A 17,251-nucleotide genomic window follows, 5' to 3' on the forward strand; every position below is an offset into this window, starting at 1 on the left:
TGTTTGATTTCTTTTCTCTGCTTTTCCTGTTATTGATTTGCACTTTTATGGCCTTACGATCAGAGAAGATGCTTTGTAATATTTCAATGTTTTGAATTCTGCTAAGGCTTGCTTTATGACCTAATATGTGACCTATTCTAGAGAATGTTCCATGTGCACTAGAAAAGAAAGTAGAGTTGGTTTCTGTTGGGTGGAGTGTTCTGTATATATGTACGGTCAAGTTGGTTGATTGTGACATTTAGATCTTCTGTGTTTTTATTGAGCTTCTTTCTGGATGTCCTGTCCTTCACTGAAAGTGGTGTGTTGAAGTCTCCTACTATTATTGTGGAGCTATCTATCTCACTTTTCAATGTTGATAGAGTTTGTTTTATCTATCTTGCAGACCTGTCATTGGGTGCATAAATATTTAATATGGTTATATCTTCTTGGTGTATTGTCCCTTTAATCATTATATAGTGTCCTTCCTTATCCTTTCTGATGGATTTAACCTTAAAGTCTATTTTGTCAGAAATTAATATTGCCACTCCTGCTCTTTTTTGAGTGTTGTTTGCTTGATATATATTTTTCCATCCTTTGAGTGTTAGTTCATTTGTGTCTCTAAGTCTAAGGTGTGTCTCTTGTATGCAGCATACAGACAGATCTTGTTTTTTAATCCATTCTGCCACTCTCTGTCTCTTTATTGGTCCATTTGGTCCATTTACATTCAGCATAATTATGGATAGGTATGAATTTAGTGCTATCATTTTGATGTCTTTTTTTGTGTGTTGTTGACAGTTTCTTTTTCCCACTTGATTTTATGTGCTGAGTAGATTATCTTCGTATATCGTTCTTTCCTTATGTTCGTTGTTCTTGATTTTCTTTCTGCTGAGTCTCTATTTTTTTTTTCTTGTATTTTATTTTGATATTTAGGATAGTTTTTCTCCTTTCTGGTTAGATTATTTTTTTACCCCTACTTTTATAAATTTAAACTAACTTTTATTTCTTTGTATTGCCGTATCTTCCTCTCCATATGAAAGCTCTATGACTACATTCCTTCATCCCTCTTTATTATTTTTATGTTGTCTTCTTTAACATAACAGTTATCCTTGGACCCCTGTCACAGGTGACTGGGTGACCTGAGTGGAGCTACCAGTCCTTAGGCTCCTGATGTGGGTAGGTGAGGACCCTGTTTAATAGGCAAAGCAATGTCAAACATCAAACACCCACCTCTCTGCCACATAGTTGAAACAGTTGGAGTCGGCCAACAAGGGCCTATTCTCCTGCAATAGGCCCACACAGGTCCATGCAGAGGGGAAAGGTACTCAAAGTCCACGGACCATTTATGCCTGGACAGAAGTTGCTTTTGTCCTGAGCTCCCCTGGTTAGCGGAGCTGTCAAATAATATTTTCCCTTAATTGCAAATTTATTTCTTCTCCAAGACTGGGAGGATGGCTCTAGATGCTGAACAGTGCCTATCTCAGGTCCAGGGAAGTCAGCCCCTGGAGCCAGCTTGGGAGTGGGGGCGGGGAGCAGTGCACGGTAATATATACACAAGTACTTAGGGATTGCTGAGAACACCGTTCTTCTCTGGTTCCGGAGGTGTGAGTAGGCTATGTGTCTGGTTGCTTCTCCCTGAGGAAACTGTGGCCGAACACTAGTACCAGCCTGCCGCCGCCACTCCTGGGAATGGTGCCTGAGGGCTCCGCTGATTCAGGTCCAGTAATTCCTCTCCGCTTCTGAACTATCTCTTCCTCCCCCTGCCCCTGAGTGCATTTTCTAAGCTTGCCTTTGATGTTCAGGGCTCCTAGCTTGTCATAAATATACTTGTTTCACTTATTTTTGGGGGGTCTTAGTTGTAAAGAGGGCTTGCCAGAATCATCTATCTATTCATCCATCTTGGCTTCTCCTCTTGCAACAATAAACTCTTAAATGTATCTTCCTGCATGTACTCTTGCTCCTTTTATTCCATTCTCTACTCTGCTGCCTAGATGAGCAATAAAAATATACAGTGTATTTCAAGGTGGAGAGGGAGGAAGAGGGGTATTCACTAACTAGATAGTAAAAAAGAATTATCTTAGGTGAAGGTAAGGACAACACACAATACCGGGGAAGTCAGCACAACTGGACTAAACCAAAAGCAAAGAAGTTTCCTGAATATACCCAAACACCTCAAGGGACAGAGTAGCAGAGGCAGGGTTCTAGGGACCATGGTTTCAGGGGACACCTAGGTCAACTGGCATAACAAAGTGTATTAAAACATTCTGGGAGGTGGAGCCAAGATGGTGAAATAGACAGATGATTCCGGCCAGCCCTCTTTACAACAGAGACCCAAAAAAACAAGTGAAACTAGTATATTTACGACAAGCTAGGAGCCCTGAGCATCAAAGGCAAGCTTAGAAAATGAACAGAGGGGCAGGGGGAGGAAGAGATGGTTCAGAAGCAGAGAGGAGTTACCAGACCTGAATCGCAGGGAACCCACAGGCACCTTTCCCAGAGGGGCAGCAGTGGGCTGGTACTAGCATTTGGGTGCAGTTTCCTCAGGGAGAAGCAGCCAGCCACACAGCCTATTCACAACTCCGGAACCACAGAAGAACGGCACTTTCAGCAAAAGTTAAGTACTTGTGTATATTTTACTGCGCCCTCCCACCCTCAAGCTGGCTTCAGCGGCTGAATTCCCTGGGCCTGAGATAGCACTCTTGAGCACCTAGAGCCATCCTTCCGGCCTTGGAGAAGGAAAAAATTTGCATTTGGGGAAAAAGATAATTTGCCAGCTCCACTAACGGGGGGAGCTCAGGACAGAAGCGGCTTCTGTCCAGGCATAAACGGTCCATGGACTTTGAGTACCTTTCCCCTCTGCATGGACCTGTGTGGGCCTATTGCAGGAGAATAGGCCCTTGCTGGCACACTCCAACCATTTCAGCTGTGTGGTGGAGAGGTGGGTGTTTGATGTTTGACATTGCTTTGCCTATTAAACAGGGTCCTCACCTGCCCACATCAGGGGCCTAAGGACTGGTAGCTCCACTCAGGTCACCCAGCCACCAGCGAAAGGGGTCCAAGGATAACTGGTACCTCCCAGACCTTATAACCAAAGACATTGGGTGCCCATGGTCCATCTGTAGAACCCACCCACCTGCACACTCTAGGGAACAGGGACATGCTTTCCTCAGAGACACTCGGGGGTCAGTTCTCAGCCCCCTGCCTTGTTCAGACTGTGACCCCCTGCTGCAGCCAGATACCAGTACCTACACCAATCACCCCTGTCCCTCTAAGAGTGTAGGAGAGGGCCTGTACCACACACTTAATGATCAGCTACCTTTCCCCTCTGCATGGACCTGTGTGGTTCTATTTCAGGAGAACAGGCCCTTGTTGGCAGACTCCACACATTTCAGCTGTGCGGTAGAGAGGTGGATACCTGAGCTGCATTCCTACAAGAAAAATGAATGGACTTCTAGACTGATATACCTGATAATAGCTCTAGCTATCTGGGGACAGGACGTCAGAGCTCCAAAGGCAAAAATAATCAAGCTAGCTCACTCAAGCAACCCATTTTGACATACCAAAAGAAAACAAAGCAAGAAGCTATGATACAGTAAATAAACATAAACTAAGACAATAATAGAATAACTTATAGATGGCTCGGAGACAACAGTCAATATCAAGTCACATAAAGAAACAGGCCATGATCACCTCAACAGACTCTCAAAACAAAGAATCCAGGGATCTTCTAGATGAAAGTGCATTCCTGGAATTACCAGATGCAGAATACAAAAGTATAATACACAGAACCCTTCAAGACATCAGGAAGGAAATGAAGCAATATGCAGAACAAGCCAAGGAACACACAGATAAAGCAACTGAAGAAATTACAAAGATTATTCAGGAACATAATGAAAAGTTTAATAAGGTGGAAAAATCCATAGACAGACAGCAATCAGAAATTCAGAAGATTAACAATAAAATTACAGAATTAAATAATAGAAAGTCAGAGGAACAGAACTGAGCAAGCACAAGCTAGAATTTCTGAACTCAAAGATAAATCATTTGGCACTAATATATTTGAAGAAAAATCAGATAAAAGAATTTAAAAAATTGAAGAAACCTTAAGAATCATGTGGGACTCTATCAAGAGAAATAATCTATGAGTGATTGGAATACCAGAACAGGGAGGGATAACAGAAAATACAGAGAAAATTGTTGAAGATTTGTTCGCAGAAAAATTCCCTGATGTGGTGAAAGATGAGAAGATATGTATCCAAGATGCTCATCAAACTCCACATAAGGTAGATGTTAAAAGAAAGTCACCAAGACATGTTATAAACTAACTTGCCAAAACCAAAGACAAAGAGAGAATTATAAGAGCAGCGAGGGATAAAGGAAAAGTCACCTACAAAGGATAGCCAATAAGAATAAGTTCGGACTACTTGGCAGAAACCATGCAGGCAAGAAGGCAATGGGATGACATATTTAAAAAAGTGAAGGAAAAAAATGGCCTGCCAAGAATCATATATCCATCAAAACTGTCTCTTAAATATGAAGGTGAAATTAAGACATTTCCAGATAAGCACAAGTTGAGGGATTTTGTAAAAACCAAACGAAAACTGCAAGAAATACTAAAGGGAGTTCTTTGGTTCGAAAATCAATAATATTAGGTATCAACCCAAGACAAGAACACTGGGCAGAGCAACCAGCAGTCAACCCAGACAGGGAAATCCCCCGCAAAACAAAGCAAGATTATATATATATATACATATAAAAAAGCCCAAAAGAGGGTAACAGCGATGTTATCATATAAGAGAAGACAACATAAAAATAATAAAGAGGGAATAAGAAATGTAATTATACACCTTCCATGTGGAGAGGAAGATACAGCGATACAAAGAAATAAAAGTTACTGTTAAATTTAGAACAATAGGGGTAAATAATAATGTAACCACAAAGGAGACGAACTATCCTACTCATCAAAATAAAATACAAGGGAAAAATACAGACTCAGCAGAAACAAAATCAACAACAAATATGAGGAAAGGGCAATATATAAAGAAAATCTACTTAGCACATAAAATCAAGTGGGAAAAAGAAACTGTCAACACACACAAAAATACATCAAAATGATAGCACTAAATTCATACCTATCCATTATTACCCTGACTGTAAATGGACTAAATGCACCAATAAAGAGACAGAGAGGGGCAGAATGGATTAAAAAACAAGATCTGTCTATATGCTGCCTACAGGAGACACACCTTAGACTTAGAGACACAAACAAACTAAAACTCAAGGGATGGAAAGAAATATATCAAGCAAACAACAATCAAAAAAGAGCAGGAGTGGCAGTATTAATTTCTGACAAAATAGCCTTTAAAGTTAAATCCATCAGAAATGATAAGGAAGGACACTATATAATGATTAAAGGGACAATACACCAAGAAGATATAACCATATTAAATATTTATGCACCCAATGACAGGTCTGCAAGATACATAAAACAAACTCTATCAACATTGAAAAGTGAGATAGACAGCTCCACAATAATAGTAGGAGACTTCAACACACCACTTTCAGTGAAGGACAGGACATCCAGAAAGAAGCTCAATAAAGACACAGAAGATCTAAATGTCACAATCAACCAACTTGACCTTGTAGACATATACAGAACACTCCACCCAAAAGCAACCAACTCTACTTTCTTTTCTAGTGCACATGGAACATTCTCTAGAATAGGTCACATATTAGGTCATAAAGCAAGCCTTAGCAGAATTCAAAACATTGAAATATTACAAAGCATCTTCTCTGACCATAAGGCCATAAAAGTGCAAATCAATAACAGGAAAAGTGGGGAAAAGAAATAAAACACTTGGAAACTGAACAATACCCTGCTGAAAAAAGACTGGATAATAGAAGACATTAAGGATGGAATAAAGAAATTCAGAGAATCCAATGAGAATGAAAACAGTTCCTATCAAAACCTTTGGGACACAGTAAAAGTGGTGCTCAGAGGCCAATTTATATTAATAAATGCACACATCCAAAAAGAAGAAAGGGCCAAAATCAAAGAATCATCCCTACAACTTGAACAAACAGAAAGAGAGCAAAAAAAGAAACCCACAGGCACCAGAAGAAAATGAATAATAAAAATTAGAGCTGAACTAAATGAAATAGAAAACAGAAAAACAATTGAAAGAATTAACAAGACCAAAAGCTGTTTTTTTGAAGAAATCAACAAAATTGATAAACCACTGGCCGAACTGGCAACAGAAAAACAGGAGAGGAAGCAAATAACCTGAATAAGAAATGAGAAGGGCAATATTACAACAGACTCAACTGCAATTAAAAGAAGCATATCAGATTACTATGAAAAATTATACTCTAACAAATCTTAAAACCTAGAAGAAATGGATGAATTCCTAGAAACACACTACCTACCTAAACTAACAGAAACAGAGGTAGAACAACTAAGTAGACCCATAACAAAAGAAGAGATTGAAAAGGGAATCAAAAAACTCCCAAGAAAAAAAAGCCCTGGTCTAGACGGCTTCACTGCAGAGTTCTACCAAACTTTCAGAGAAGCGTTAACACCACTACTACTAAAGGTATTTCAGAGCATAGAAATGGACGGAATACTACCAAACTCATTCTATGAAGCCACCATATCCCTGATACCAAAACCAGGTAAAGACACCACAAGAAAAGAAAATTATAGACCTATATCCCTCATAAATGTAGATGCAAAAATCCTCAACAAAATTCTAGCCAATAGAATTCAACAGCATATCAAAAAAATGATTCACCATGACCAAGTGGGATTCATACCAGGTATCACCACGGTTTTTATGGAGGCATGGTTCAACATTAGAAAAACAATTAATGTAAGCCACCACATAAATAAATCAAAAGAGAAGAATCACATGATTTTATCAATTGATGCAGAAAAGGCATTTGACAAAGTTCAACGCTCATTCATGATAAAAACTCTCAGCAAAATAGAAATAGAAGGAAAATTCCTCAACATAATAAAGGGCATTTATACAAAGTCAACAGCCAACATCACCCTAAATGGAGAGAGCCTGAAAACATTCCCACTGAGATGGGGAACCAGACAAGGATGCCCTTTATCACCACTCTTATTCAACATTGTGCTGAAAGTCCTAGCCAGAGCAATTAGGCTAGATAAAGAAATAAAGGGGATCCAGACTGGCAAGGAAGAAGTCAAATTATCTCTATTTGCAGATGACATGATCTTCTACACAGAAAACCCTAAGGAATCCTCCAGAAAACTACTGAAACTAATAGAAGAGTTCAGCAGAGTATAGGGTTATAAGAAAAACATACAAAAATCAGTTGGATTCCTCTACACCAACAAAAAGAACATCGAAGAAGAAATTACCAAATCAATGCCATTTACTGTAGCCCCCAAGAAGATAAAATACTTAGGAAAAAATCTTACCAGAGATGTAAAAGACTTATACAAAGAAAACTACAGTACACTTGTGCAAGAAACCAAAAGAGACTTACATAAGTGGAAGACCATACCTTGCTCGTGGATAGGAAGACTTAACATTATAAAAATGTCTATTCTACCAAAAGCAATCTATACATTTAATGTAATTCTGATCCAAATCGCAACGACATTCTTTAAGGAGATGGAGACACAAATCACCAACTTCATATGGAAGGGAAAGAGGCCCTGGATAAATAAGGCATTACTGAAAAAGAAGAACAAAGTGGGAAGCCTTACTTTGCCTGATTTTAGAACCTATTATACTGCCACAGTAGTCAAAACAGCCGGGTACTGGTACAACAACAGATACATGGACCAATGGAACAGAATTGAGAATCCAGACATAAATCCATCCACATATGAGCAGTTGATATTTGACAAAGACCCCAAAACAGTTAAATGCGGGAAAAAGTCTTTTTAACAAATGGTGCTGGGATAACTGGATATCCATCTGCAAAAAATGAAACAAGAGTCATACCTCACTCCATGCACAAAAACTAACTCAAAATGGATCAAAGACCTAAATATAAAATCTAAAATGATAAAGATCATGGAAGAAAAAATAGGGACAGTGTTAGGAGCCCTAATACATGACATAAACTATATACAAATCATTATAAAGAATGTAGAAGAAAAACTAGATAACTGGGAGCTCCTAAAAATCAAACACCTGGGCTCATCCAAAGACTTCACCAAAAGAGTAAAAAGACTACCTACAGACAGGGAAGAAGTTTTTAGCTATGCCATTTCTGATCAGCATCTGAGCTCTAAAAATCTACATGATACTGCAAAAACTCAACTGCAAAAAGGTAAATAACCCAACTAAAAAATGGGCAAAAGATATGAATAGACACTTCACGAAAGGAGACATTCAGGTAGCTAACAGATATATGAGGAAATGTTCACGATCAGTAGCCATTAGAGAAATGCAGATCGAAACTACAATGAGATTTCATCTCACTCCAACAAGGCTAGCATTAATCCAAAACACACAAAATAATAAATGCTGGAGAGGCTGTGGAGAGATTGGAACACTTACACACTGCTGGTGGGAATGTCAAATGGTACTACCACTTTGGAAATCAGTGTGGCGCTTCCTTAAAAAGCTAGAAATAGAACTACCATACAATCCAGCAATCCCACTCCTTGGAATACATCCTAGAGAACTAAGAGCCTTACACCAACAGATATATGCACACCCACGTTTATTGCAGTACTGTTTACAATAGCAAAAAGCTGGAAGCAACCAAGGTGCCCATCAATGGATGAATGGATAAATAAATTATGGTATATTCACACAATGGAATACTACGCATCAATGAACAGTGAGGAATCTGTGAAACATTTCATAACGTGGAGGAACCTGGAAGGCATTATGCTTAGTGAAATTAGTCAGTTGCAAAAGGACAAATATTGTATAAGACCACCATTATAAGAGCTTGAGAAATACTTTAAACTGAGAAGAAAACATTCTCTTGTGGTTACAAGAGGGGGGAGGGAGACAGGGTGGGAGAGAGGCATTCACTAATTAGGTAGTAGATAAGAACTACTTTGGATGAAGGGAAAGACAGCACACAACACAGGGGAGGTCAGCACAATTGGACTAAACCAAAAGCAAAGAAGTTTCCTGAATAAAATGAAAGCTTCGAAGGCAAGCGTAACAGGGGCAGGGGTCTGGGGACCATGGTTTCAGGGGACATCTAAGTCAATTGGCATAATAAAATCTATTGAGAAAACATTCTGCATTCCACTTTGAAGAGTGGCGTCTGGGGTCTTAAACGTCAGCAAGCAGCCATCTAAGATGCATCAACTGGTCTCAATCCACCTAGATCAAAGGAGAATGAAGAACAACAAGGACACAAGGTGATTAGGAGCCCAAGAGACAGAAAGGGCCACATGAACCAGAGACTACATCATCCTGAGACCAGAAGAACTAGATGGTGCCCAGCTACAACCGATGACTGCCCTGACAGGGAGCACAACAGAGAACCCTTGAGGGAGCAGGAGAGCAGTGGGATGCAGACCCCAAATTCTCATAAAAAGACAAGACTTAATGGTCTGACTGAGACTAGAAGAACCCCTGTGGTCATGGCCCCCAGACCTTCTGTTGCCCCAGGACAGGAACCATTCCTGAAGCCAACTCCTCAGACAGGGATTGGAGTAGACAATGGGTTGGAAAGAGATCCTGGTGAGGAGTGTGCTTCTTGGATCAGGTGGACACTTGAGACTATGTTGGCATCTCCTGCCTGGAGGGGAGATGAGAGGGTGGAGGGGGTTAGAAGCTGGCGTAATGGACACGAAAAGAGAGGGTGGAGGGAGACAGCGGGCTGTCTCATTAGGGTGAGAGTAATTGGGAGTGTGTAGGAAGGTGTACATGGGTTTTTGTGTGAGAGACTGACTTGATTTGTAAACTTTCACTTAAAGCACAATAAAAATTACTTTAAAAAAAGCTCAATACAGGGTAATTGCAATGTTATTATATAAAAGAAGACAACATTAAAATAATAAAGAGGGACTAAGAAATGTAATCATAGACCTTCCATACGGAGAGGAAGATACGGCAATACAAAGAAATAAATCTTAGGTTTAAATTTAGGAAAATAGGGGTAAACGCAACATGAAAAATCCTTATGGTGATGGAAATGTTCTTGTGTCTTCATTATATCAATGTCAATGTCCTGGCTGTGATAGCGTACTATAGTTTTGCCAGATGTTACCATTGGGGGAAACTGGGTAAAGGATATGTGGGAATCTCTCTGTATTATTTCTTTCAACTACACGTGAATTTACAATTATCTCAAAAAACAAATGTTTAATTAAAAAAGAAAACATTCTGTGTCCCACTTTGTTGAGTGGTGTCTAGGGTCTTAAAAACTAGCAAGTGGCTGTCTAAGATGCGTCAATTGATCCCAACCCACCTGGAACAAAGGAGAATGAAGAACAGAAAGGAAAATATGAGCCTAAGAGGCAATAAGGGCTACATAAATCAGAGACTCCATTGGCCTGAGGCCAAAAGAACTAGATGGTGCCTGGCTACCACCAATGACCTCCCTGATGGGGAACACAACAGAGAGTCCCCGACGGAGCAAGAGAAAAGGTGGTGCAGAACTCAAATTCTAGTAAAAACACCAGACTTAATGGTCTGACTGAGACTGGAGGGTCCACAGAAGAAACAGCCCCCGGACTTTCTATTAGCCCAAAACCAAAATCATTTCCGAATTCAGCTCTTTAGACAAAGATTAGGCTGGCCTGTAAGATATCAAATGATACTTGTGAAGAGCATACTTCTTAGCTCAAGTAGATTAAAAAAAAAAACAAAAAACTGCTATCGAGTCGTTTTCGACTCATAGCGACCCTATGCAATGCCCCACAGAGTTTCCAAAGAGCACCTGGCGGACTTGAACTGTTGACCATTTGGTTAGCAGCCAGGGTTTCCAAGTAGATACATGAGACTAAATGGGTAGATCCTGTCCGGAGGTGAGATGAAATGGCAGAAAGGGACAGGAGCTGATTGAATGGACACAAGAAACACAGGGGGACAAGGAGGAGTATGCTGTCACATGATAGGGAGAGCAATTACGGTCACATAACAATGTGTGTATAATATTTTTATATGAAAAACTAACTTGAACTGTGAACTTTCACTAAAAGCACACACACACAAATACAGTGTATACATTGTGATTCCTTTCTCTACTAAAGGTCATTTTAATAGTTTCCACTGTTATTAGAATACAAACTAAAATTCTTAACAAGAACTCGCCTGGACAATTCCTGCTCAAGCTCAGCAGCTTCATTGTATGCCATTATCTCCATCTAATCTCTGTGTTCTCACCACATTGGCCACCTTTCAATTCCTGAAGTTCACTGTCCTTCTCCCCACCTCAGGGCTTTTCATAGGCTATTCCCTCTGCCTGATTTCTTCTCCCCTCTCCACCTTATTAAATTGTCATTTCCTTAGGTTAGCTTACCCTGAATCCCTGTACTAGATTAGATACTCCTAATACGTGCGCTCTGCCCTTATCTTTACAACACTTTAAGCTTTAAATTAGAACTAACTGGTACTGTGTTTCTCCCTGAGTAGAACGTAAATTACATAAGGACAGGGATTTTGTCTGTTCTACTCACTGTTATATCCCTTGTGCCTAGCAGAGTGCTTCACATGGCAGGTAATTAATAAATACACTAAATCATGTAGAGTGAAAGGATGAAATAGTTCAAAGAGGGATTGGGAAGCACCTGAAAAAAATGGTGCTTTGATAAAGCAATAGATTTGAGTTTCTCATTTTAATTTTTAAATGTTTACATTTATTTAATAATAATTTAAAATATTCATGCCAGCCTGTCTTAACGAGTCTTGGGTTGATATAGATTAGAAAACTGAGATTCCCTGTCTGTCACCATCTTAATGATGAAGCCTAAGGAAGTAGAGGTAAGAAGAAGGACGCAGATGAGCAGCAGAAGGCAGCAGCAGATCCACACCTGTTTTCCAAAGGGAAGAAGTTTGGAACGGAAGCAGAATCAGAGAACGTGTGGCCTCTTCCTGTGCTTTCACGGAGCGGTGTGCTTACCTGATTACCAAAACATCCAGGGTGAGTTTCTGTAGGAGGTGCAGCTTCTCCCAAATCCCTGACATTAAGACTGCCAAATGCTCAGAGTGGGTGCTTTAAATTGAGGAACAAGGACATCCAGCTTCCTTTCATGGCAGGAATTTTATACTGGGCCTGATCTCTGGGAATGTCAAAGAATTATACTCACGAAGACACACACCTTTGACAGCCTATAACAACATCAAACACACACATCTTACATTAGTCAAGAAACTTACCATGTTTCTTAAAGACACGCTCTCGGATAGCACTCTTGGGGCGGCCCAGAAAGTTTTGGTCCTGGTTGGCAAGGACTTCTTTGATTAAGGGCAATCCAGATACAGTAACAGTATGCAAGGTCCCAAACTCCAGGCTTAACAGGTTCCCATATTTCTTCACAAGCTGAAAAGTAGTCACAGTTGAATATGCATATGTCTGTGTATGTAAGGATGAAGGGAATGGGTGTGTAGTTCCAAGGGCTTGCACTGAGGGCAGGTTTGTGTGTGTGTGTGTGTGTGCGTGCGGGGCCAAGTGACTCAGACAGAGCAGGAATACTCGTTCTCCAGTGTGCCACAGATTTCTGTTGCCATGCAGCAAACCCTTTTACCTTTGTGTGCCTTAGCTTCACACTCCAGAAAATGTGGACTTCAAAGATTGATTAGTGTGACCATTTCTACCTTGACTTGTGGTCTGATGCAAGAGTTACTGTCTGTCTCCTTTTTTCCTTTTCCTCTCAACTAGACTGAAATTCAACTCACTGCTTGATTGAGAAGTTCTTTCAGAAACATCTAGTAATATATTCAATAAGCATGAACTGAGTGAGCACTCACTACATGTTCCCAGAACAAGGCACTGTGGGTAAAACTATGAATAAATAAACAAGGTTTCAGCACACTGACCCCATAAAAGAAGGCTGAGTTATGGAGGAGGGGTTTGGCCACGCATTATATAAGATATGGGGACAAAGAAATAAACCTGAGGTGGCTCCAGAATCTTAGAGTTTAGTGACAGTGAAAGAATGAGAGAGCAGGAGAGAGAAAGTGAGAATGAATGCAAGAGTGTTTAAGTGTGTTCTTAGGTACGCACAAGTGTACAGGTGTGTGCAAGTGTGGGCTAGGTAATAGCTAATGATCATTCTAAATCAGCAAATGGTCTTTCTAAAGATGACTATCCGAGTAGAGACAGCCTCTGCTTCTTGTCTGCCTGGGTGTGTCTAGCTGCAGGTAGGGGTTTCAAACAGAAGGGCTCCATTCCCTCCAGGTAGCTCTGGTCCTTCGTCCCTAATCCTCATATGCTTCCCCATGTCATCCTTAGAGCCCTGGACCTATACCATCCCCATCAGGGCAAATACAATGAAATCAGTCTCATAGTACCATCCTGCTCCCACATTAAGGGCCAAGCCAGGATTCAATTCTTCCATCCCTCCTTTGGCCCAGCTTCCCCTATCAATCTTCATTCATCGCTAGCATAGCACGCCCTATCTTGCTAGTAGGGACAGTGCCAAGTTTCAATCACAAGTTGGTCTGCCTCCAAAGTACATGCCTTTGCTCCTAAGAAATGGCACTGATATATAAGGTATACATTAAGCAGACTTTGGAGTTCATCTTGCTGGATGCCTGGATCAACTTCTGAGGCCTTGCAAAAAGGATTTCTTTACTAATTTAGAACATTCAATAAGAGTGTTTACAGAACAGCAAAAAACTTCAGGGACAAATGAGCTAAGATTAGATAAGGTGCCCCAACTATGTGGTAGGTCAAGATCAGGTGCTGGAAATGCAACAAGTCTTTAACTTGAAGAAGCTCGCAATCTAACGGAAAGTACAGATAAATACCCAGTTCCTATTACTATTCTGTACAAAAAATTATTTGATGGAAGAAAGTTAAGTACATAAAGGGATAAGATATGATGGTGTCAATGGGAGAAAAAAGTAACAGAGAGAAGGAACCCAAGTTTTTGGATGATCTTATGATACAGAGCAGCCTCCCTATTTTGAACTGCCCACCTACTTCTGAACTCTTTTGTGAAGGAAAAATAAATTTTAGTGTTAATTATGCAACTGTATATTGGGGCTACTTTGCAACAGCAACTGGATATACATCCTAACTGATCATTTATCCAACTTATCTGTCCTTCTTCCACTTTAGTTTGATATGATCATTGTCTCAAATACATGCAATTTTAATGTCATATGGCTTTTTTGATAGCCACCTTAGACAAAATTTTTGAAGCAGGAAAAAAAGAAAAGATCCCATACAAATAGGCCAGTTTCTTCATTGTCCTCTCACTATGTTTTAGCTCATGCCATTCTTCCCTCATTTAAAATCTCCTGTTCCCATCAGTCCACTTTGCCATATGCCAAACATTTCTTTAAACTTCAGCCCGACTTAGTCTCACATTCTACTAGAGGTTATCTCCTGGGTTTTCCATTGGTAGTGATATTATTTCCTGGTATCTCATTTGATTACTAGGAATTTACACCAAATATTTCATCATACACTATCTTGTAACATTAGTGCCACCAGAATCCAAGAACACAAGAAGGAAAGGGAAAAAAATCTGGGGTGGAAAAATATTTGAAGAAATAATGGTTGAAAAGTCCTCAGATTTGGCTAAAGACCTAAATCTACACATTCAGAACTACGTAAGTGAACACAAACAGGATAAATCCAAAGAAATCTATTCAAAACAGGATAAATGTAAAGACACACACACCTAGAAACATCATAACCAAACTTTTGAAAACTAAAGACAAATTAAAGTTCTTGAAAGCATACAAAGAGAAACAGCTCATTACCTAAGGAGAACAATTCGAATGGGAAAAAATTTCTCATCAGAAAACATGGAGGCCAGATGAAAGTGGTACAACATTTTCAAGTGTTGAAAAACGGAGTTGTCAGCCCAGAACCCTATATTTAGTGAAAACATATTTCAGAAATGAAGGTGAAAAGAATATATTTCAGATGATGGAAACCTAAAAGAATTTGTTGTCAGAAAGCCTATTCTTAAAAAAAAAAATAAACTCAAGAAAGCTCTTCATAGAGAAAGGAGATTATAATGGCATAAAGCTTGGGACATCAGGAATGAAGAAAGAACAACAGAAAAGGTAAAAAAATAGGTAAACCAAAAGGCAATTCTTCTTCTCCTGAGTTTTTGAAATTATGCTTGACAGGTGTTGTTGTTGTTAGGTGTCTTCGAGTTGGTTCTGACTCATAGCGACCCTACGTACCACAGGACGAAACCTTGCCCAGTCCTGCACCACCCTTATAGTCCTTGTTATGCTTGACCCCGTTGTTGCAGCCACTGTGTCAATCCATCTTGTTGACGGTCTTCCTCTTTTCCACTGACTCTACTTTACCAAGCATGATGTCCTTCTCCAGGGACTGATCCCTCCTGACAACATGTCCAAAGTAGGTAAGACGCAGTCTTGCCATCTTTGCTTCTAAAGAGCCTTCTGGTTGTACTTCTTCCAAGACAGATCTGTTCATTCTTTTGGCAGTCCATGATATATTCATTGTTCTTTGCCAACACCACAATTCAAAGGCGTCAATTCTTCTTCAGTCTTCCTTATTCACTGAGCAGCTTTCACATGCATATGATGCAATTGAAATACCATGGCTTGGGTCAGGAGCACCTTAGTCCTCAAAGTGACATCCTTGCTTTTCTACACTTTAAAGAGGTCCTTTGCAGCAGATTTGCCCAATGCAATGCATCTTTTGATTTCTTGACTGCTGCTTCCATGAGTGTTGATTGTGGATCCAAGTAAAATGAAATCCTTGACAACTTCAATCTTTTCTCTATTTATCACGATGTGGCTTATTGGTCCAGTTGTGAGGATTTTTGTTTTCCTTATATTGAGGTGTAATCCATACTGAAGGCTGTGGCCTTTGATCTTCATCAGTGAGTGCTTCAAGTCTTCTTCACTTTCAGCTAGCAAAGTTGTGTCATCTGCATAATGCCATTTGTTAGTGAGTCTTTCTCCAATCCTGATGCTCCATTCCTCTTCATATAGTCCAGCTTGTTGGATTATTTGCTCAGCATAACAGACTGAATAGGTATGGTGAAAGGATTCAACCCTGATGCACACTTTTCCTGATTTTGAAACACTCACTATCCCCTTATTCTGTCCAAACAACTGCCTCAGAAACTAAAATTATAACAGTGTCTGATGTGGTTTTCAATGTATGCAGAAGTAATATTTAGGACAATTGTATCATTAAAAAAACAACAACAAAACTTGTCACTGAGTTGATTCTGACTCATAGTGACCCTATAGGACAGAGTAGAACTGCCTCATAGGGTTTCCAAGGAGCAACTGATGGATTCGAACTGCCAGTCTCTTGGTTAGTGGACAAGGTCTTAACCACTGTGCTGCCAGGGCTCCACAACATAAACCTTAGGTTGCCATGAAAAGAGTAAAAGAGGAACATAAATAAAAGAATAATAGAAAGGGAGACTTAAATCCTACCATATTAATATTACGTTGTGTATAAATCACCTAAATATACCAATTAAAAGACACAGATTGGCAGAATGAATTAAAAAAGATAATCCAACTATACGCTGTCTACAAGAAACTAATTTCTTGTGGACAGCACATAGTTCTCACACTAACCACTGGAAATCATTAATAGAAAGATAAAAGGAAAATTTCCAAACCCTTGGAAATGAAACAACATACCTCTAAAGCAAGGGTATATGTGTACTTGAGTAGTAAGACCTGTGTTTATGGGACTCCAGTCTTTTCTAGAGAAAGGGAAACTAATACTTGAGCACCTACTACAGGTCATGTTAATGTCGGTCATTATTTAATCTTCATAAACACCTATCATAATGTCTCTCAGCCAGGTAACTATGCTGAGGACATACCAGCTGAGGATTCTTGACAGAGTGCTCTACGTTTTAGGGAACGTTGAGGAATTCAGAGTTACATAGCCCCCTTGGGAGGTGAGAATAAGGAGGTGGAATAAGGATGGGTCAAGAAGGGACCTGAGTGCCTTGATAAGGAGTTTGAACTCTGGCAAGCAGAAAAAACTTAAGCAAGGGAGTGATATTTTTAGATTATTATTTTAGTAGGAGGGATTAGTGGGTAAGGAGGCTGAAGAAGAGGGGCTCAATTCATGTAGTGGTAACAGTGGTCCAGCTGAAAAGCAGTGAGGATTATCAGTAGTATCACCATTTTACATA

The 17,251-nt window shown here is 39.8% G+C and overlaps 1 protein-coding gene across 1 annotated transcript in view; it reads right to left on the minus strand.

Annotated features, from left to right (window-relative positions):
- LOC126073132 (cytochrome P450 2J2-like) overlaps positions 1-17,251 on the minus strand; it is a 43,208-nt gene that overhangs the window by 25,156 nt on the left and 801 nt on the right. The window contains exon 2 of the mRNA XM_049879418.1: positions 12,306-12,468. Within this exon, the coding sequence (XP_049735375.1) occupies positions 12,306-12,468 (163 nt within the window). The remainder of the gene's footprint in view (positions 1-12,305; positions 12,469-17,251) is intronic.

Source organism: Elephas maximus, chromosome 3 (genome assembly GCF_024166365.1).
Source record: "Elephas maximus indicus isolate mEleMax1 chromosome 3, mEleMax1 primary haplotype, whole genome shotgun sequence".
Lineage (NCBI taxonomy): Eukaryota > Metazoa > Chordata > Mammalia > Proboscidea > Elephantidae > Elephas > Elephas maximus.